The sequence below is a fragment of the Vicia villosa genome, linkage group LG2 (genome assembly GCF_029867415.1).
Source record: "Vicia villosa cultivar HV-30 ecotype Madison, WI linkage group LG2, Vvil1.0, whole genome shotgun sequence".
In the NCBI taxonomy this organism is placed as follows: Eukaryota; Viridiplantae; Streptophyta; class Magnoliopsida; order Fabales; family Fabaceae; genus Vicia; species Vicia villosa.
The window spans coordinates 177,464,854-177,488,697 of record NC_081181.1 but is presented as its reverse complement, the minus strand read 5'-3'; the positions used below and the strand labels follow the sequence as shown (position 1 = coordinate 177,488,697).

At 35.0% G+C, this 23,844-nt stretch overlaps 3 protein-coding genes across 4 annotated transcripts; all 3 read left to right on the top strand.

Moving 5' to 3' along the window:
* Positions 1 to 108: 108 nt before the first annotated feature.
* LOC131647524 (uncharacterized) lies at positions 109 to 1,498 on the top strand. Of its 2 annotated transcripts, none has more exons than XM_058917416.1 (3): positions 109 to 608; positions 787 to 965; positions 1,046 to 1,498. In XM_058917416.1, exons 1-3 carry the CDS (start codon positions 267 to 269, stop codon positions 1,251 to 1,253), a joined length of 729 nt encoding a protein of 242 aa, XP_058773399.1. In that variant the 5' UTR covers positions 109 to 266; the 3' UTR covers positions 1,254 to 1,498. The 2 variants fall into 2 exon arrangements, with proteins under 2 accessions (XP_058773399.1, XP_058773400.1); XM_058917417.1 differs by having other exon boundaries at positions 110 to 608; positions 940 to 965; positions 1,046 to 1,494.
* Positions 1,499 to 14,879: 13,381 nt separating this feature from the next.
* LOC131650734 (uncharacterized mitochondrial protein AtMg00810-like) lies at positions 14,880 to 15,344 on the top strand. The gene has a single exon (XM_058920434.1). The coding sequence runs from the start codon at positions 14,880 to 14,882 to the stop codon at positions 15,342 to 15,344; it is 465 nt and encodes a 154-aa protein (XP_058776417.1).
* A 77-nt stretch (positions 15,345 to 15,421) lies between these two features.
* On the top strand, positions 15,422 to 17,067 carry LOC131650733 (uncharacterized). The gene is made up of 5 exons (XM_058920433.1): positions 15,422 to 15,513; positions 15,919 to 16,144; positions 16,320 to 16,514; positions 16,599 to 16,624; positions 16,705 to 17,067. Exons 1-5 carry the CDS (start codon positions 15,422 to 15,424, stop codon positions 16,910 to 16,912), a joined length of 747 nt encoding a protein of 248 aa, XP_058776416.1. The 3' UTR covers positions 16,913 to 17,067.
* Positions 17,068 to 23,844: the final 6,777 nt, after the last annotated feature.

Below are 23,844 nucleotides of genomic sequence, written 5' to 3'. Positions count from 1 at the left end.
AAGGAGAAGGAAGACAATATCATCCACTTAAAAAAAGAGTATAGCTTCAATAGAAAAGAAATCATAAGACAAAAAATAGACATAGATATTTTACATGTTGAGATTTTTTATTCCACTCCCAAACAAAACCAATGTGAAGAACAAACCCAAAGAAAAAAACACAACAATAACATACTTATAGATTAGTTTAAAGTTTAGGAAAAACAGTCTTAATTTCATAACAAATATTTGCTTCACTTTTTGTGTTTTTATTTTACCTATATCCAATGTTGCACTCTTATTTACACTATAATCACAAGTTTCTCTTCCCAAATCTACCTGTTTCTCTCACCACACACCATTTTTCTTCACCATCACCCCTTGTTCATGATTTTGTCCATAGACCAACATGTAATTCTCACACTGTTTCCGCCATTAATCCTCTTCATGTTGAACTTTCACCGTGGCTAACCAAATTAACTACATCAACCGTGGAATTAGGCACCGTTTTTGATGCTATAGATGAGTCTTCTTTGAATCAAGTAACTTTCAGCGTTATTCTCAGTGTAGCCATTGCTGTGTTGTTCTTTCCTACAATCCAGCGTCGCATCAAAACAGCAAAACAATTGGTATACTCTCTTTTTTTCCCCATTAATTCAAGCAATTTATGGCAAATTTAAATACTTTTTAGGCTAAGCTTTTAAGAAACTTTAGTTTAACATTAACTAGTATTTGAAATTTTTGAAGATTAAAATAATAATTTTCATTTCTAAGAGACTAATCAATGAAATAAATTGGTGATTTTAGAAATATAGGTCTTCTGGAGTAAAGAAGTCATCATTGAATAGATCAAAAAGTTCTAAGAAGTCCAATATACGACCTTCACCAGATCTTTTCTTCTCTCCATTTTCTTTTCTCTTAATATTGAATTTAATAGATTATCATCAATGTCTTATTCAGGTTCGCCAGATAACAATCACCATAAGGTAGTCATCCCTATAGAGAAGTTAATATTTTTGTTTTATAAAGTTATGTCTAATAATAATGTGATATAATTGTGTCACAGGACAGTGATAAATGGATTGTGTTACCTTGCTACATTTGTGTATGGCATAAACTCTTTTGGTTTATTGCTTTATTCTGGACAACTTGCCATCAACACCTATGTGAAAGAGTCATCAAGTGGGAAAAAAAGTAGTGAAAGCAAAATTATGGAGCAGTCAGTTTTATCAAATTCATCGGATGAAGATCAAAGTTCAAATAATTCACAGTAATCAAAGTTCAGTTTTTGGTACATTTTGGATATTTAGTAAGTGTTTAGGGTACTGTGTGTTATATACATGTGCATAATATTTGTAAATAGAGATACTAGCATTTACACTCGTTTCCACAATTTTACATAGATGCAATATATATCCGTAGATAGAGATACTAGCATTTACACTCGTTTCCACAATTTTACATAGATGCAATATATATCCGTAGTTGTAGTTTTGATGTAATTAGTTTCTATATGCTATGTGTACTTAGATGCTTGTTTCTATATATCCTTGTATAACAGTTTCCATTGAGTTTTGGATTCTATAATTTATTTGAAACTAGTTCCACACACAAAGTTAATAGAGCTGCATTCATTTGAAACTAGTTCCGCACACCAAGTAACTCTACTCATGTCGGCACTCGGCCTATCAAGATTTTCCAACCCAGAACTTGGTACTTTGATGGTTCCTTTAATTTCCATAATTGTTTCAACGCTTTCATTTTATCCTCCGATGGATTCTTAAAGTGAGCAGATTCAATTAGTGAAGAATATCCATACTTAACCCAATGTCCGGTTTTCACTGCCATGAATCTGGTTTTTTGTTAAGTTGAAAGTTTGATATAATCTCTCTCAACTCACTTGCTTCTTCCATCAAATTTATATCCAATTATGTGATCCACTGGGAATTCCAAATACCTCTCTGACCTGCTTCTAGTATATGCTAGCTATATCACAATTTTTGTGCAAGACACACTAGTGCAAAAAGAACAAAATAATTTTAAAATTTACACATGATATACTAAAAACGGGTGTAAATGAGAAATTCGGTGGCAACTTTGTAAATAAAATGTTATTTGAAATATTATTAAGTGACAATATACACCCTATTTTCTAAAAACGGGTTTAAATTACACTACTAGAAATTTGGCCTACGGCCACGCTAAAATTTTCCACAACTCAGAAAGTGTGGCCACATATATGATTTGGCCATGGTTTTCAAATCGTAGACTTATGTTATAAAATATTGGATCTGGAATGTGAAACTGTGGCCTTTCCTTCAATTGCCACGGTTAGACAACTGCAGATATTTTTAGTCGCAAAAGGAAAACCGTGGCCTTATAATTTTGACTATAAATTGTGGCTCAAGCCCAAAAAATTTTACCCCGCCAAAATTTCCCCCTATTTTTTTAAGTTTCCCTCTAATTATTTTCTTTTCTAATTTTTTTAATTGAAACCTGAAAAAAACATTGAAAATGTAACTAAAATAATTTTTCCTCTCCAATTCCTCACAAAATATTTTCCATTCTTTCTCTCCCAAGACCTTCGTCCATTCTCTCTCACCAAAAACCCTAGTTCATTCTCACCTTCATTCCATAATAACCATTAATCCTTGTTCAAATTTCTCACAAACTTCATCACTTTTGACCAACACCCAACAAATTGTACAAACCAACAGGTTGGGCCATAAAGTCATTTACGAGAACAGGCTCTCCACCATCACAGGTTCAAATTCCTCTTTCCAGGTACTACCTAAACCACCGCCGCCACCACCACCGTCACTTCATTCTCCACCTTCAACCCCAAACACTAAACACCCATTTTCCACCACCAGTCCCACCACAGATCCCACAGACAACAACCCAAACCAAAACCAAATTGACACCGTTCCTCTTTGCGGTGGCGCTTCGGTGTCTCGAAAACTTGAGTCGCCGGAGCTCCGTCCTCTCCCGCCGTTAGTGCGACTGCCGGAACCTCCACTACCACCGCATCGTGACAACACTTATTCAGATGAAGAAGACGAAGAGTTTTACTCGCCGAGAGGCTCCTCTCTCCGCACAAAGTGAGTCTCTTTCATGTCATATTCCCATCTAATCACTCTTTTGCATTAGCCCTTTCTTTGTAATGTGTGTACCACTACTGTTGATTGTGGCTTGTTAATCTGTTGATTATGCTAATGTTTGTGTATTGTTGTTTTTGTTTATGCAGGACATGGGATTCAACTTATTTGTTTAAGATGTTTGCTTGTTAGACATTTGTGGTTCTAGCTATAGATTTAGTTTACTCACAAGATTTTGTTATTTTATTTCAATTGAGACAATGTAATGACATCGAACATTGACAGGTGAGGGTGCTGAAACAGATTGGAGTTTACTATTGTGAGGTCCTTTAATTGGATTGGATCTATAATGGACTCCATTCACGGCATCACCGGTCCAAGTGAGGGTGTTCCACGGTTGTAAAAATTGCGTGGTCTATACCAAAAAACCGTGGATTTTACTTTTGGCCACGGCCGTATACTCCACCGTTGGATTTCCGTGGCCGAACCGTGGCCTCAGCGTTACGCCACGGTTATTTTGCATAAAGCCTCGGTTTTCTAGGCGTGGTAGGAGGCCTTTTTTCCTGTAGTGTTAAAAATGTTATTATAATAAAATTTCAATTACTCTCTTTAAATTAAAAAACGAGTTTAAATTTATATAAACTAAAAAAATTATTTAATTTTATGATTCAAAATATTTAATCTATATGAGGGTGAAGTCTAGGGTGAGGGTTTAATTAAGTCCTCACCGGTGAACCTTCTAAAAAATAGCGTTAGATTTGATCAACGCTTCAAAACTATTATAATTAATTAAAAATAATTGTGCAATCCCACACACAATTTTTTTTAATAAAACTAAACCTGTAACTTCTGTTTTTATCTTTAATCTCTTGAAATAAAATACAATAATTAAAAACATTTTAAAACTCTGATACAATGAACATCAATGAACATTAAATGTGTGACTTTCATAATAAATTTGTGAATTCTTGTTGATCACCATATCTGATAATAGAAAAAAAAATAAACTCGACACTTATAATATCTTTTCTTCTCACTCCTCCCAAATTATCTATGCTTCTTGAATGAAAAAAAATTACGTGCAATTACGATTAGAATTATTGCTTTGTTTTTACATGAAGATTTTACATAGCAGCATGTGGGTATCAGTTAAAGAGAAGAAGAAAACATATCCATTTTTTTTTATTTCAAAAACAAAACAAAAATTGACTATTGTTTTAAAAAAATCGTTTGTTTTGCTGGAAAAAACTTCGGATCAATTATGAAGATTAGTGTATTTTGTTTTCAAGGGGAGGTTAATTAATGATTATAAAGGATAAAAAGAGAAATTACATGTTTAGTCATAGTGGGAGATAGTAATTGTGTGTGGGATTGTGTTAATATTTTTATTTCTAATTATAATAATTTTGAACCGTTGATCAAATCTAGCGGTATATTTTAGGTGTGTCACCGGTGAGGGACTTAATTAAACCCTCACCTTAGACTTCACCCTATATGACATATTAAATAATAAATAATTTAAACATTATTAACAAATTAATAAATTATTGGACCCATACTAATGATCTAAATTTATTTGATGAAAAAATAATCTAAACATGTTAATGACATAGTAATAAATAAATAAATAATTCATATTCATTGCATTTCATCCAGATTCATCGCACAAAGTTATAAACTCAGATTCATCGCATTTCACCGATCATCATCATCCTTCAGGAAAATCCCTAAATCACAAAAAAAACCCTTCTTTCATCTATCGTCATGTTTATGATATGTATATAAGCTGTTTTTAGCTTATATACATATCATAAACTCTTGTGAGACTATTTGACGGGAGCATACGGAAGAAGCTTATGATATGTATATAAGCTGTTTTTAGCTTATTTTTCTAAGCTCTCTACGATAACTTATGAAAACAACTTATAATTTATTTGAAAACAGTTTGATATTTATCTTTTCTTAATCTTTTTCCCACCCCTTGATTTTAAATATGCAGGGTTACCTTGATCCGAAGTACTTCTTAACTCACAAGTTGACCGACAAGAGTGATGTTTACAGTCTCGGTGTTGTGTTTCTTGAACTTTTGACCCGAATGCATCCTATCTCACATGGCAAAAATATTGTTAGAGAGGTATTTGCTTGACTTCGTTTATATCCGGAGCATTATCAAAATAACTGAATGCTTGATGCAAATGCTTATGAATACCTTTTTTCAGGTCATTCTTTCATACCAAGCTGGCGTAATATTTTCAATCATCGACGAGCGAATGGGGTCAGTAACAATACTGATGTGGGATGTTGATGCAATTATGTGCATTTCTTGGAGCAGTTGTCCCGAATTGGCTTAATAGTAACTTAAAATTCTTTGCTGTGTTATCCTTCCAGCGTGTTTAGAATTTCTTCTACCGTCATTCACTCTCAGCCAGTTGACATTTTTTTTGTGCTCCAGTCATGTTTCATTGTGATTCAACCAGCTGCAGCTTCTCTGGTGATGGTGAAACTCATTCATCCCTGCAAGTCCTTATACATGCTAGCTGTTATAAGCTTGTTATTAAGTGAATTATTTCAATTGGTACCATTAAGAAGTTTGACTAACATTGTGTTTTGTTTCTGTTTGAGATCATTTCTATAGAGAATATTCAACAAATAATCATTGTTATTAAGTGAATTATTTCAATTGGTACCGGTTTCTATCACTAACCTTTAGATGTGGCATGGTTTGTATGATGCAAATGGTTGAAAATCAAAAGGTTGAGGAGGAAAATCTACAAGATCAAATACAAATGGTTGAAGAGGATAAGGACATAGAAATGTTGCCAAAATGAAAGCCAAAGAAGAAGAAGAAGAAAACTTATATATGAAGAAAGTGTTATGACTTAGTTAAAATATAATTTTTATGTGTATGATTTTATAGTACTTGAAATATTATGACTGTATATGATTTTCTATACTTTTTGGTTAATATTAAAAATATTTTGACTTAGTTAAAATATGATTTTTATGTGTATGATTTTATAGTATTTGCAATATTATGACTGAAAATGAAATATAACTAAATAGTGTATATGAAATAGGGTGTAAATAGATATAATTGTTCATTCATAAATGGTGTATTTACACCAAATTTTTATTAAAATAGGGTGTAATTAAGAACATATCTACACCTGATTTTTATTAAAATAGGGTGTAATTAAAATGTAATTATGCCCAATTACACCCGATTTTTATTAAAATAGGGTGTAATTAAAACGTAAGTACGCCCAATTACACCTGATTTTTATTAAAACAGGGTGTAATTAAAACGTAATTACGCTCAATTACACCTAATTTTTATTAAAACAGGGTGTAATTAAAAACGTAATTACGCCCAATTACACCCGATTTTTGTTAAAACAGGGTGTAATTAAAAACGTAATTACGCTCAATTACACCCGATTTTTATTAAAATAGGGTGTAATTAAAAATGTAATTACGCCCAATTACACCCGATTTTTGTTAAAATAGGGTATAACGTAGAACGTATTTACACCCGATATTTTTAAAATAGGGAGTAATTACGAACGTATTTACACCCGTTTTAAAAACGGGTGTAAATTCGTTAGACATTTCTCACCCTGTGGATATACACCCGATTTTTATTAAAAATAATGGGTGTAAATTTAATAAAAAACGGGTGTAAATTAACATTTTTGTACTAGTGACAATCTGGAAAAGATTCATAATTTTATTTTGTAACAGTTCAGTCTATTGGGAAAATCTCTCCCACACTGGTTAGAAATTGAGCTTTGAAAGAGTTTATAAAGATAGACTTCCCTCGCCTTACAAGTTAGTTTTGTAAGGATGAGTTAGGCCTCTAATATATCCCCTATCCAATTGTCATGCCAAAAACTGATGTTATCTCCATTTCCAATCTTGCAACATATCTTATTTGCAAACCATCTCTCATTGCCATAATTACCAACAACTATATTATTGCTTAAGATTATGTCTTTCCACCAGAATCTTTGAGGTCTACACTGACTTTAGATTTATTTGTTATTTTGGATTTGATTGGCACATAATATCTCTCTCTGCAAATTCCTTCATCTTCATCTTCAATCTTGTACATCAATGAAGTTGTAACTCCAACAATTGGTATTAGATTCTGGTTCGATTCACAGGGAAATATGAGTGTACGTGAGGTGCGTAATCTATTTCGTTCCTTAAATTCACACTGAATTGAAGATCGAAATCGAAGAGAATCATATTTCTTGATTCTCAAGGTTTGGGAAACACGAGCGTTGGTCAGAATTGAGTGATTTGCACGAGAAAGAAGATGAACGGCGGAAACAGTAGCTTGAATACAGAGCTTATAGTATTCGACAGAAAGAATTAGAATCAGTGGTCAATTCAGATGCGTGTGTTGTTTGGCGCTCACGATGTTATTGATCTCGTCAATGACAGTTACATGTCGGTTGTAGAGAATGCAACTCAAGCGCGAAGAAATGTGCAACATGAAATGAGGAAGAAAGATCATAAGACATTATTCTATATTCATCACTGTGTGGATACGACAGTGTTTTTGAAGATTATCAACTCGACTACGACAAAGGCGGCGTGAGACACATTTGTGCGGTGCTATGGTGGCGACGCATCAATGAAGTAAGTAAATTTGCAGTCCCTACGCAAGCAATACGAAAGTCTCAGCATTAAGAACAATGAGAAGGTGTTGGACTACATCTCCAGGGTGATTATGGTCACGAATGAGATGATGGCTTACGGAGAAACACTCTCTTAACAAGTAATCATTGAAAAGGTACTAAGATCACTTTTTTTTTTTTGAATAAACGGTACTAAGATCACTTACTCCTCAATTTATTTACATAGTTGTAGCTATAGAACACTCTAAAGACACCACCACCATGAGAATTGAAGTGCTTCAGAGTATTTTAGAGGCACAAGAGTTGCGTCTGACATAAAGAAACTCTATAAGAGAAAAAGAATAAGCTCAGAAAGCTTCTTTTGTCAATAAGAACAAGAAGCAAGCATGGTTAGAGAATAAGAAAAAAATGTGGGTGATGCTCCGAAGTCAAAATCCTCCAATACAGATTAGAAGAAACATAAAAATGTTTATAAAGGAAAGGAGAAGTTTGATTAGATAAAGGTTCACTAATACCACTATATCAGGTTTGGCCATTTTGAGGATGAATATGTGCTATTGATGGCATTTGAGAAGGAAGGTGGAAAAATGGCGGGCTTGTGGTATATGGACATCGGCTTCTCAAATCACCTAAGTGGAAATAAGTATGGCTGATTGATTTTAACTCTGGTAGAAAGACCAAGATCTGATATGCTAATGATGAGTATCTGAATGCCGAAGGAATATGAAATGTCAAAGTAAAGTTTAAGAATGGCAAAACTGTACAAATTAAGGATGTATGGTACGTTCCTGGCATGGAGAGTAATTTGATGAGTGTATGTTAGCTGCTTGAAAATGGGTTTTCAATAACCATGAAAGACGATCTCTCAAAGTTGTATGACTTTAATCAAAAGTTGATAAGGCAGTCTGAAATAGGAAGTAACAAGACATTCAAGGTGAATGATGAGACAACAAACACTCGAGCAATGCCTTAATGCAACAAGTGTTAAAAGGGATAGTGAATTGTGGCACAAGAGATTTGGACATTTGAACTTCATAAGTTTAGGGCATCTAAGTTCAAAGCATCTGGTACATGGAATTCCAAAGATTGTGGCACCAGATAAGTCATGCGATATATGCATGAAAGGAAAGCAACCAAGATTGTAATTCTCACCAGAAATTCCTCCTAGAGGAACTCATGCTTTGGGTGTGGTGAATTCTCATGTATGTGGCCCATTTCCAGTACCTTCACTTGGAGGAAACAAGTATTTCATGTCATTTGTGGATGAGTTTACAAGAATCACACGAGTAGAACTCATAAAGTTCAAACATGAGGTGTTTGCTGAGTTTAAGAAGTTTAAAGTGAATGCTAAAAATCACAGTGGATGAAGGTTGAAGATCCTTAGAATCGATGGTGTAGGTGAGTTCAAGAAGTTGTGTGAGGAGAATGGTATTGAGCATGAGGTGATTGCTCCATACTCTCCATAGTACAATGGTCTTGCTGGGAGAAGGAATAGAACTCTACTTGACATGACAAGAAGCATGTTAAAAGAAAAGAATCCGTCTCACACATTTTTTGGTGAAGCTATTGCCACGTCAACATATATGCTTAACAGATGTCCAACAAAGAAGTTAAAGGAAGTAGTTCCTCTGAAGAAGTGAACTGGTAGAAAGAAAAATGTGAGTCACTTTAAGGTGTTTGGTTTTGTATGTTACAAACACGTACCAGATGCTACAAGAAGGAAATTGGATGACATAAGCAAATACATTTATCTTATAGGTTACCACTATACAGGTGCTTATAAGCTATATTGCCCAGTCACCAACATAATCGTTGTCAGAAAAGATGTCATAGTGCAAGAATCGGAAACATGAGAATGGAATAAGTCTCAGTCTGCCTTTGAAGGTCCTGCCTTTGAAGGTCCTCCCTCTAAAGTTGAGTCTGACTCTAAAGTAGATTCTGCCTCTATAGGAGAATCTTCCTTTGAAGGAGATTCTGACTCAGAAAGAGAATCCGACTCTAAAGGAGATTCTGATTCTGAAGGTGAGTCTGAGTCTGAAGGTGATCCAGCCTTTAAAGGTGAAGCTTCTGAAGATGAACCTAGCTCTGAAGGTGAAATTGCACAGTTTCAGAGACCATAGAGAATCAGATAGATACCAATGAGACTTGCAGACTTTGAGTTGTTACATGATACTGAGATTGAATCTAAAGGTGAATTCATACAATGTGCTATGATGGTAGACTCTAAACTTGTCACTATTAATGAGGCGCTCAAGAAGAAGGTGTGGATGAAGGCCATGAAGGAAGAACTTGAGGCAATTGAAAGAAACAAGACATAGAAGTTGATTGTGTTGCCTAAGAACAAGAAAGCCATCAATGTGAGATGGATTTTCAAGAAAAATATGAAGCCAGGTGGGTCAATTTCCAAGCATAAAACAAGGTTAGTAGCTAGAGGATTTCTACAAAAATCTAGTTTAGACTATTTTGAAATATTTGCATATGTAGCTAGACATGAAACAATCAGACTGGTGATTACTACCACTACAAGAAAAGTTGAAATTACTCACCAATTTTTATCCACAATCTTTTTTCCATCAGTAAAATTTTATTTACAGACGACTAAGTTGTCAATGTTATGTGAGTAAAAGTTATGTTAACATGTAAAAGTTATGAGATGTAGATGAATTTCATTAGACATTATATGATATGTTTCATCAAATTTGAATCTTATAAATGAATATAACTGTATCGAATTTTGTTAAATTTTTTTAAAATTGAAAAAAATTATCAAATACTAACATATTATTTATTTGAAACAGAACCCGCAAATCCAACCCATGTTAAATGCCACCCTAATTAGTACTATTTTACTTCATATGTAATTTTGCCATAGGATTTTTCCTAGTGAAACTCAATTCTCAAATTGAAATTAAAAAGATAATGAAAATGGTGGTATCATTGACTTATTTAATGATAATGAATTAAATACATCATAAATGTAATTCCAGAATACATTACCTTTCCCATTTTGATTGGGTAAGTGTGAGTTAATTGGTATACTTCAATATTATTTTGAATACTTTTCATATAGGTTGCACTTGAAATTTGGTTCAAAGTACATGCTGATTTATTTTGTTTACGTTCTTAGCAACTACACCACAAATAACTTGTTTTGTAAGTCAAAGATGGATATGCTAAATTTGGAAATGTTTTTAATTTACCCACCTCCAATGTTGCATTCTCACCTCCACCATAATAATCACAAGTTTCTCTTCCCAAATCTACCTGTTTCTCTCACCATACACCATTTTCCTTCACCATCTCCTCTTGTTCATGATTTTGTCCATAGACCAGTAATTCTCATACTGTTTCAGTCATTAATCCTCTTTATGTTGAACTTTCTGTTAAAATTAATGTGTTGTAACCACCACTGGCTTTAGTAAGAATTATGAGAGAATTGCAAACATCAAATTCTAATTATTGTCTTGATTTAGAGCTATGTTAGAGTTGTAACATTAAGATTGAGAGAACCAAGAGTCCTCATCTTAATTATCATCTTATTGTATTCTATGTCAGTTTTGAGTCAAGCCTATATAAAGGCTTTGTAATGCTAAGTAAGATATTGCAGTTGGTGGTGAATTCAATAAAATCAACAGTTTTAAAGCATATCTTCCACCAGTAGAAGTATAGTGCAAAAAGTTACTAAAACCAGTTTTCCTCTGCAGAATCCTGCAACACCATAATTTATCTTATATCACCTCTAGAATACCACCAACAGAGTGGTATCTGAGCTGCAGATCCTTGCAGCTGCAGCAAAAACAACAAAAGTTATGGCTTTTACAAACAACCCTTCTGCAACTTACAGCAATGTCAAAGTGAAAGGGAAAGGAAGCATTGAAGTCACCACGAAGGAGAGAACTATGATTTTTGGGCTGTTAAAATGGAGACTCTATTCACATCTTTGGATGTTCTAGAGTATGTCATAAACGGATATGAAGAACCGGCACCAACGGAGGCTGAAAAATCAAAAGAAAAAGCTGAAGAATCAAGCCAACGGCTTGAAGTGTTGAAGAAGAAGAAGATCAGAAATGCTGGAGTTCTCGGAATGATTCAAAGAGGAGTCTCTCTATCCATTTTTCCAAGGATTATGAGAGCTAAAACATCGAAAGAAGCCTGGAGTATCCTACAACAAGAGTTCGAAGGAGACTCAAAGGTGCGAACTGTGAAGCTTCAATCTCTTAAGAGAGATTATGAAAATGAAAGGATGAAGGAGAACGAAAGCCTGAACGAATACTTCAACAGAATCTCTGAGTTGGTGAATCAGATGAAGTCGCATGGTGATACGATAGAAGATCGCAGAATTATTGACAAAATTCTGATTAGTTTGACTGCAAGATTTGACCCAATGGTGGGTGTGATAGAAGAAACCAAGGATCTATCAACCTTGACTGTTCAAGGGTTGATGGGGTCTTTGAGATCCTACGAGCAAAGGATGTTACGACATTCTGAAAATCAATTGAGAGTGCCTTTCAATCTAAACACAACATTCAGCCCAACGATGGTGAAAATAAGCCCCAAACACAAACTAGAGGTGAGTCTTCTAGAGGTGGCAGATTTGGAAGAGGCAGAGGCAGATGACGAAACTCATGTGGCAGATCTGGAAAAGGCGCAAATGGCGGAAGATGGAATGAAGCATCAAACAAATGGTGCAAAATTTGTAACACCGACACTCATGACGAGAAGGACTGTTGGAACAAAGGCAAACCGCAATGCCACAATTGCAAGAGATTCGGGCACCTTCAAAAGGATTGTCGTCTTGCAAATCAGCATCATGCTTCGTACGCAGAAGGAGAATCTGATGAAGGAAATTTGTTTTTTGCTTGTCAAAAAGCATTGCATGAAGAAGGTAAAAATGTTTGGTATTTGGACAACGGTTGTAGCAACCATATGACCGGACAAAAGGAAGCATTTATAAAGATTGATTCTTCATTCGGCTCGAAAGTTAAATTGGGCAATGGAGAACATGTCGAAGTGAAAGGGAAAGGAAGCATTGAAGTCACCACAAAGCAAGGAAGCAAAGTCATACATGACACGCTTTATGTGCCAGAATTAGACGAAAATTTGCTTAGCATTGGATAACTTCTGGAGCACGGCTATTCTCTAAACTTTGAGAATAGAGAGTGCAGAATTTGACTCTGAAAGAAGAAGTGTTGCCGTTGTGAAGATGACTAGCAACAGGAGCTTTCCACTATCTTTCAACTATGAGAAAAATGTAAGCATGATGGCCAGAGAAGAGAATGACTCGTGTTTATGGCACAGGAGACTTGGGCATTTGAATTACGAAAGTCTCAAGTCACTCTATCAAAAGAAGATGGTGTATGGGCTGCCAAGAATCGAAGAAAAATCTGGTGTGTGTGTGTGAAGGATGTGTCCTTGGCAAACACCACCGACAACCATTTCCAAAGGAAGGTGCATGGAGAGCCAAACAAGTGTTGGAACTTGTACACACAGATGTGTGTGGCTCTATGAATACTTTGTCTCATGGAAAAAAAAGGTACTTTATTTTGTTTATTGACGACTTTACCCGCATGACTTGGGTATATTTCATGAGACAAAAATCTGAAGCGTTTGTAATCTTTAAGAAGTTTAAAGCATTAGTTGAAAAACGAAGTGGCAGATTTATAAAGATGCTGAGAAGTGATCGAGGGAAGGAGTACACCTCAAATGAATTTCACAAATTTTGTGAAGATGAAGGTGTTGAAAGACTGCTCACTGTTGGCTATACACCTCAGCAAAATGGTGTATCTGAAAGAAAGAACCAAACTGTGATAGAGATGGCGAAATCTATGCTACTTGAGAAAGGTTTACCTAAAACCTTTTGGCCCGAGGCCGTTAACACTGCTGTGTATTTGATGAACAGGTGTCCAACAAAGGCCGTGTGGAAAAAGACTCCATTTGAAGCCTGGAGTGGAAGAACACCGTCGGTGAACCTTTTTAAAATTTTTGGATGTGTTTGCTATGCTCAAATTCCAAGACAAAAGAGGACAAAGCTGGAAGAAACAAGTGAAAGATATGCCTTTATTGGCTATAGTTCCACGTCAAAGGGCTATAGACTTTACAACTAGAAGACAAACAAGGTGATCATTAGTCGGGATGTTGTATTTGATGAGAATGCTTCTTGGAATTGGGAAGAAGACAAAATGAAGGAGAAAACAGTCCCTGCAATCATATTACAACAACAAAATTCAGCAGCTGAGAATGAGCAACCAGCTCCATGTACACCAAGTACCTCATCCTCTCCAAGTTCACCAAGTTCAAGTTCATCATCTCCCAGCTCAACTCCAATAAAAAATTGAAGGATTTGAGTGATATTTATGCAAGATGCAACTATTGTGTTGTGGAACCAGAAAATTTTGATGAAACAATCAAAGAAGATGTTTGGAGGAATGCGATGCAAGAAAAGATAAATGCCATTGAGAAAAACAAAACATGGCAGCTAGTTGAAAAGCCAAATGACAAAGAAGCAATTGGAGTAAAGTGGGTGTACAAATTAAAGCATAATCCAGATGCGTCAATTCAAAGATCCAAGGTTAGATTGGTAGTAAAAGGCTATGCACAACAGCCTGGAATTGACTATAGTGAAACTTTTGCCCCAGTTGCAAGATTGGATACTGTACAAACAGTTATTGCATTAGCAACTCAGAAAGGGTGAAACCTGTACCAACTTGATGTGAAATCAGATTTCCTAAATGGATAATTAAAAGAAGAGGTATATGTGCAACAACCTCAAGACTTTGTGACTAAAGGCCAAGAAGAAAAAGTTTACAAGTTGAAGAAAGCTCTCTATGGGTTGAAACAAGCCCCTAGAGCATGGTATAGTGAAATTGACAGCTACTTCATTCAACAAGGCTTTCAAAGAAGTCAGAGTGAGCATACCTTGTATGTGAAGCATCAAGGTAAAGATGATATCCTTCTTGTTGCCCTTTATGTTGATGATTTGGTGTATACGGGTAACAACAAGAAAATGGTTGAAAATTTTAAAATAGAAATGATGAAAATATATGAGATGAGTGATCTTGGCTTGCTGCATCATTTTCTTGGTATTGAGGTTTACCAAGATGAATATGGAGTTTTTATTTGTCAAAGGAGATATGTTGAAAATATTTTGAAAAAGTTTGGCATGAAAGACTGCAAACCTGTTGACATTCCTTTAGTGGTGAATGAAAAATTAAAGAAGGAAGGTGGTGGAAGATTAGTAGATGCAAGCATGTATAGAAGTTTGGTTGGAAGCTTGATTTATCTAACAGCTACACGACCCGACTTAATGTTCGCTGCTAGTTTACTCTCAAGGTTCATGAGTAAACCAAGTCATTTACATCTTGGAGCAGCAAAACGAGTTCTAAGGTATGTCATGGGAACCATGGAGCATGGAATCAGGTTTGAAAAGAATTCTAAACTTGAAGCTAAAGGCTACTGTGACAGTGATTGGGCTGGAAGTGTTGATGACATGAAAAGCACTTCTGGTTGTGTGTTCAGCCTAGGTTCAGGAGTAATTTCTTGGTGTTCAAAGAAACAAGACACTGTAGCGCAATCTTCAGTTGAAGCAAAATATTCGGTTTGGCTACACAACAATCGTTGTGGTTGAGAAGAATACTTGAAGATATCGGAGAAAAGCAAGAAGAAAGTCTGTTGCTTCACTGTGACAATAAATCAGCAATAGCCATGGCGAAGAATCTTGTTTTCCACAGTCGAACAAGACATATTAATATAAAGCACCATTTCATTCGAAGTGTGATCGAAGATGGCGATGTGCAGTTAGTATTCTGCAGTTCACAAGAGCACCTTGCAGACATTTTTACTAAAGCACTACCAAGAGGAAGATTTCAACAACTTAGAGAAGCAATGGGAGTTAAAGAGCAACACATTAAGGGGGAGTGTTAAAATTAATGTGTTGTAACCACCACTGGCTTTAGTAAGAATTATGAGAGAATTGCAACCATCAAATTCTAATTATTGTCTTTATTTAGAGTTATGTTAGAGTTGTAATATTAAGATTGAGAGAACCAATAGTCCTCATCTTAATTATCATCTTATTGTATTCTATGTCAGTTTTGATTCAAGCCTATATAAAGGCTTAATAAAATCAGCAGTTTTAAAACATATCTTCCACCAGTAGAAGTATAGTACAAAAAGTGACTAAAATCAGTTTTCCTCTGCAGAATCCTGCAACACCATAATTTATCTTATATCACCTCTAGAATACCACCAACATTTTCACTGTGGCTAACCAAATTAACTACATCAACACTGGAATTAGGCACCGTTTTTGATACTATAGATGAGTCTTCTTTGAATCAAGTTACTTTCAGTGTTATTCTCAGTGCAGCCATTGCTGTGTTGTTCTTTCCTACAATCCAGCGTCGCATCAAAACAGCAAAACAACTGGTATACTCTCTTTTTTTCCCATTAATTCATGCAATTTATGGCAAATTTAAATATTTTTATGCTAAGTTTTTAAGAAACTAGTTCAACCTTAACTAGTATTTGAAATTTTTAAAAATTAAAATAATAATTTTCATTCCTAAAAGACTAATCAATGAAAATGAATTGGTGATTTTAGAAATATAGGTCTTCTGGAATAAAGAAGTCATCATTGAATAGATCAAAAAGTTCTAAGAAATCTAAGAAACGACCTTCACCAGATCAAGCATTGTTGGGAGCAATTATAGCTGGTGTTATTGCTGTTCTTCTCTATAGATTCACAACTACTATTGAAGCATCACTATATCGCCAATCAATTTCAGATAATTTTTCAGTTAGTACAACATATCTTTGCTTCTGTCAATTTTCTTTCATGTTAATATTGAATTTAACACATTATAGTCAATGTCTTTTTCAGGTTCGCCGGATAACAATCACCATAAGGTACTCATCCTTATAGAGAACTTAATATTTTTGTTTTATAAAGTTATGTCTAATAATAATGTGATATAATTGTGTCACAGGACAGTGATAAATGGATTGTGTTACCTTGCTACATTTGTGTATGGCATAAACTCTTTTGGTTTATTGCTTTATTCTGGACAACTTGCGATCAACACCTATGTCAAAGAGCCATCAAGTGAGAAAAAAAGTAGTGAAAGCAAAATTATGGAGCAGTCAGTTTTATCAAATTCATCGGATGAAGATCAAAGTTCAAATAACTCACAGTAATCAAAGCTCATTTTTTTAGGTAGATTTTGGTTTTCTAATAAGTGTTTAGCTAGGGTAATGTTTTATATATGTGCATAATGTTTGTGAATAAAGACACTGGCATTTACACTCGTTTCCACAATTTTACATAGATGCAATATATATTTGTAATTGTATGGGGTGATTACCTTATAATTTGTAATGCAGTTATCTCGTCTATTTAAAAAGCCCACAATGATGTAATTTTTAATAAAGTTACAATAACAGCGAAGGAAGTAGAGGAGCAGAACATTTGTTAGGATTATAAACGGTTATTGGATAGGGTTAAGGCGGTGCGATCTGAGCGGTTTTGTAAAAGGTCATTCGAACCGCAAGAACACAAAGTGTGCGGTTCAGTTTTCTTCGGTTGACTTTTTGAAATAAAATCGAACCAAATCAATGCAGTTTGAGTTGGTTCGACTTTTTTAAAAAAATATTGAGTCATACATACACATATAGATGACAATGCAGCTTTGTATATAGTTATTTATGAGTTATCAAATAACAACAAATTTCATCATATTTGAACAACAACTTTCCATTTAATATAAAAAAATAAGATTAGACAAAAGTGGAATAAAAAACATAAAATAGTAGTATAAAATAATATAAAAAATATTATGATAAAACAGAAAAGACGGAGAAGAAACATTAGAGAAGATGCAAAAGAAAGAGCATAAGAGATGAGAGATTAGAGAAGAAGATTTGCATTAAAATGTAATTATGAGAGAGAACAGTAGAATAAAATTAATAAGATAAAAAAGAAAGAACATAAGAGATGAGATATTAGAGAAGAAGATGCGAGATGTACTTGGAAAAGAAGATGAGAATAATGCGCGATACTGTTAGGAGATATTTGAGAAGACTTAAATTGAAACCTTAAGCGTGAGTAAGAAAAAATCAGTCGTAATCGTAAGGTTAAAGCATAATAGATTTGAGTTTGGGTTGGATCGGTTAAGTGAAGTTTGGGTTGTAACATGATGTGGTTTGGTTCGGTTTGTAAAATACAAATCACAAATCACAAACCTAACCGAACCACACGGTTTTGTTTGGTTTGGTTTGGTTTTGCAGTTTTCTATTGGGCCGATTTAGTTTTGAACATCCTTAGATAGAGCAAGGAGAACTCTTATACATTCACAGATTAACTTTAGAATCTTATCCTTTACCTGTACCTATAGCAGAATGAAGATTTGTCCTTTTTTAGAGTGTGGTGGTGGTGAACCTTCAGTTCCTCATTTGTTGGGATCTAATTTCTTTTGAAAATGATTCTGATTAGTTCCAGTTTTAACCTACGAATACAAAGATGGTTCATTAGGAGTTAAGATTCTCTCATTTTCACAAAAGAAATTGAGAGTTCTATTACTAAATATTTTGGTATATAGATATATTTATTGTTGAAATTTGTGACACATATTTGTATAATTAAACTTTTATATAATGCAAACATTAGTAATGGACAATACAATTATAGCTTTTCATGTTTGTGCTTTTATATATGGTTGTGCTTTTATTTTATCTCTTCTTTTTAGTTTTTCATGTTTTTTCTGACTTGTAGCTTGTTTTTTAGACACTTATGCTTTGTGTTGTAGCTATTAGTGTATATCGACTTCTTTTTTTAATATATTTATATTTGTTATTAAGAAAAATTGTAGTTTTGGCTCACTAAGTATTGTCTTGAAAAATGTGGTATTTCTTAAAAAAAAAGATATTTTTCCAGTAATTTTGTTCTGGGACAAACCAAACTTTTCTTGTAGTGAAATGAGCTATGCACTCTAATTTTGTTCTTGGTAATGTTTTTATATCTATATTATACTTCTTTTTTATTTATTGAAGTTTTTCTTCATTAGATATTTCTCTTAAAGTTTTAATGAGATGTTTTTTATTATAAGAAAATTAAATTAAAGGAACTATAAGAGGTAATTCAACTCATTACAATTGAGATAGTCTAAGTTCAATATTAATGAGAGAAATCGCAACATACTTTTTATTAAGGATAGTAGAGGACTCACACGATCATTTGCTCGCAAACTAGATTAAAGTAAGACACCATCTAAGTACACATCCACCAAATACAACATGTTGGTGGTATTCTAGAGGTGATATGTGATAAATTATAGTGTTGTAGGATTCTGCAGAGAAAAACTAATTTTCGTCACTTTTTGCACTATACTTCTACTGGTGGATGACCATTGAAAAACTCTGCTTTTATTGAATTCACCACACACTTCTTACTATCAACTTAGCATTACAAAGCCTTTATATAGGCTTGAAGGAAACTGATAGAAAATACAAATGGGTTGATAATCAAGATGAGGACTATTTGGTTCTCTCAATCTTAATGATACAACTCTACCATAAATCTAAATAAAGACAATAATTATATTATGATGGTTACAACTCTCACATAATGCTTACTAAAGATAGTGGTGGTTACAACAAATTAATTTTAACACTCCCCCTTAATGTGTTGCTCTTTAACTCCAATTGCTTTTCTAAGTTGTTGAAATCTTCCTCTTGGTAGTGCTTTAGTAAAAATGTCTGCAAGCTGCTCTTGTGAACTGCAGAACACTAACTGCACATCGCCATATTCGATCACACTTCAAATGAAGTGGTGCTTTATATTAATATGTCTTGTTCGACTGTGGAAAACGGGATTCTTCGCTATGGCTATTGCTGATTTATTGTCACAGTGAAGCAATAAACTTTCTTCTTGCTTTTCTCCGATATCTTCAAGTATTCTTCTCAATCACAATGATTATTGTGTAGCCAAACCAGCTGCCAAATATTCTGCTTCAACTGAAGATTGCGCTACAGTGTCTTGTTTCTTCGAACACCAACAAATTACTCCTGAACCTAGGCTGAACACTTAACCAGAAGTGCTTTTCATGTCATCAACACTTATGTCCCAATCACTGTCACAGTAGCCATTAGCTTCAAGTTTAGAATTCTTTTCAAATCTGATTCCATGCCCCATAGTTCCCATGACATACCTTAGAACTCTTTTTGCTGCTCCAAGGTGTAAGTGACTCGGTTTACTCATGAACCTTGTGAGCAAACTAGCAGCAAACATTAAATCGGATTGTGTAGCTGTTAGATAAAACAAGCTTCCAACCACACTTCTATACATGTATGCATCTACTAATCTTCCGCCATCTTACTTCTTTAATTTTTCATTCACCACTAAAGGAATATCAATAGGTTTGCAGTCATTCATGCCAAACTTTTTCAAAATATTTTCAGCATATCTCTTTTGACAAATAAAAACTCCATATTCATCTTGGTAAACCTCAATACCAAGAAAATGATGTAGCAAGCCAAGATCACTCATCTCATATTTTTTCATCATTTCTATTTTAAAGTTTTCAACCATTTTCTTGTTGTTACCCGTATACATCAAATCATCAACATAAAGGGCAACAAGAAGGATATCATCTTTACCTTGATGCTTCACATACAAAGTATGCTCACTCTAACTTCTTTGAAATCCTTGTTGAATGAAATAGCTGTCAATTTCACTATACCACGCTCTAGGGGCTTGTTTCAACCCATAGAGAGCTTTCTTCAACTTGTAAACTTTTTCTTCTTGGCCTTTAGTCACAAAGCCTTGAGGTTGCTGCACATATACCTCTTCTTTTAATTCTCCATTCAGGAAAGCTGACTTCACATCAAGTTGGTACAGGTTCCACGCTTTCTGAGCTGCTAATGCAATAACTGTTCATACAGTGTCCAATCTTGCAACTAGGGAAAAGGTTTCACTATAGTCAATTCCAGGCTGTTGTGCATAGCCTTTTACTACCAATCTAGCCATGGCTCTTTGAATTGACTCATCTGGATTATGCTTCAATTTGTACACCCACTTTACTCCAATAGCTTCTTTGTCATTTGGCTTTTCAACTAGCTGCCATGTTTTGTTTTTCTCAATGGCATTTATTTCTTCTTGCATCGCATTCCTCCAAACATCTTCTTTGATTGATTCGTCAAAAGTTTCTGGTACCACAACATAATAGTTGCATCTTGCATAAATATCACTCAAATCCTTCAATTTTATTGGAGTTGAGCTGGGAGATGATGAACTTGAAATTGGTTAACTTGGAGAGGATGAGGAACTTGGTGTACATGAGGCTGGTTGCTCATTCTCAACTGCTGAATTTTGTTGTTGTAATATGATTGCAGGGCCTGTTTTCTCCTTCATTTTGTCTTCTTCCCAATTCCAAGAAGCGTTCTCATCAAAAACAATATCCCGGCTAATGATCACCTTGTTTGTCTTCAAGTTGTAAAGTCTATAGCCCTTTGACATGGAGCTATAGCCAATAAAGACACATCTTTCACTTGTTTCTTCCAGCTTTGTCCTCTTTTGTTTAGGAATTTGAGCATAACAAACACATCCAAAAAATTTAAGATGGTTCATCGACGGTGTTCTTCCACTCCAAGCTTCAAATGAAGTCTTTTTACACACGGCCTTTGTTGGACACCTGTTCATCAAATACACAGCAGTGTTAATGGCCTCGGTCCAAAAGGTTTTAGGCAAACCTTTCTCAAGTAGCATAGATTTCACCATCTCCATCACAGTTTGATTCTTTCTTTCAGATACACCATTTTGCTGAGGTGTATAGCCAACAATGAGCTCTCTTTCAACACCTTCATCTTCACAAAATTTGTGAAATTCATTTGAGGTGTACTCCTTCCCTCAATCACTTCTCAGCATCTTTATAAATCTTCCAATTTGTTTTTCAAATAATGCTTTAAATTTCTTAAAGATTAAAAACGCTTCAGATTTTTGTGTCATGAAATATACCATAGTCATGCGGGTAAAGTCGTCAATAAACAAGATAAAGTACCTGTGTGTACAAGTTCCAACACTTGTTTGGCTCTCCATGCACCTTCCTTTGGAAATGGTTGTCGGTGGTGTTTGCCAAGGACACATCCTTCACACACACCAGATTTTTCTTCGATTCTTGGCAGCCCATACACCATCTTCTTTTGATAGAGTAACTTGAGACTTTCGTAATTCAAATGCCCAAGTCTCCTATGCCATAAACACGAGTCATTCTCTTCTCTGGATATCATGCTTACATTTTTCTCATAGTTGAAAGATAGTGGAAAGCTCTTGTTGCTAGTCATCTTCACAACGTCAACACTTCTCTTTTTGATTCAAAAATTACGCACTCTCTATTTTCAAAGTTTAGAGAATAGCCGTGCTCTAGAAGTTGTTCAATGCTAAGCAAATTTTCGTCTAATTCTGGCACATAAAGCGTATCATGTATGACTTTTCTTCCTTGCTTCGTGGTCACTCCAATGCTTCCTTTCCCTTTCACTTAAAAATGTTCTCCATTGCCCAATTTAACTTTTGAGTTGAATGAAGAATCAATGTTTATAAATGCTTCCTTCTGTGCGGTCATATGCTTGCTAGAGCCGTTGTCCAAATACCAAACATTTTTACCTTCTTCATGCAATGCTTTTTGACAAGAAAAAAACAAATTTCCTTCATCAGATTCTCCTTCTGCGTACGAAGCATGTATCTGATTTGCAAGACGACAATCCTTTTTAAGGTGCCCGAATCTCTTGCAATTGTGGCATTGCCGTTTGCCTTTGTTCCAACTGCCTTCTCGTCATGAGTGCCCCTGTTACAAATTTTGCACCATTTGTTTGACGCTTCATTCCATCTTCTGCCATCTGCGCCTCTTCCAGATCTGCCACGTGATTTTCGACCTCTGCCCCTGCCTCTTCCAAATCTGCCACCTCTAGAAGACTCACCTCTAGTTTATATTTGGGGCTTATTTTCACCATTGTTGGGCTGAATGTTAAATTTAGATTGAAAGGCACTCTCAATTGATTTTTTAGAAGGTCGTAACATCCTTTGCTCGTAGGATCTCAAAGATCCCATCAACCCTTGAACTGACAAGGTTGCTAGATCCTTGGTTTCTTCTATCACACCCACCATTGGGTCAAATCTTGCTGTCAAACTAATCAGAAATTTTCAACAATTATGCGATCTTCTATCGTATCACCATGCAACTTCATCTGATTCACCAAATCGGAGAGTCTGTTGAAGTATTCGTTCAAGCTCTTGTTCTCCTTCATCCTTTCATTTTCATAATCTCGAGAGATTGAAGCTTCACCGTTCGCACCTTTGAGTCTCCTTCGAACTCTTGTTGTAGGATACTCTAGGCTTTTTTCGATGTTTTAGCTCTTATAATCCTTGAGAAGATAGATAGAGAGACTCCTCTTTGAATCATTCCTAGAACTCCAGCATCTGTGATCTTCTTCTTCTTCTTCAACTCTTCAAGCCGTTGGCTTGATTCTTCAGCCTTTTCTTTTGATTTTTCGGCCTTTATTGGTGCCGCTTCTGTTGAAAGAGTATACTGGAGTACTTTTCGTTTATATCGTATCCACAGGGATTATTGCGATATCACCGCCGTTCTATAGCCTATTTTGTCTTGAGTTAATGTTACTTTGGTTTTGAGTTTGCAAAAGTTCATTCAATACTTGTAGTAGCAAGGAGTAAATTAATGAAAGTTCTAAGTTAAAGAAAATGTATCAAGATTCGATTGCATTGACCTAACTTTGTATGTCTCCTTATAAATATATGTATATGAACTTGTTAACGATCAATATAATTACATATCGACGTCTATACCGTCCGTTACCATGAAAGTACACTTCTCCCAGTTGAGAACCAAATTTGTTTCAATACATCGCTCCATCACCACATCAAGATTCTTCAAGCACAAGTCAAAAGACGACCCGTACACAGAAAAATCATCCATGAATACCTCGATGCTCTTCTCGATCAAATCTGAGAAGATAGCTTGCATGCACCTTTGAAATGTTGCAGGAGCATTACATAGTCCAAATGACATTCTTCGGTAAGCAAAAATGCCAAAGGGACATGTAAAAGCAGTTTTCTCGTGGTC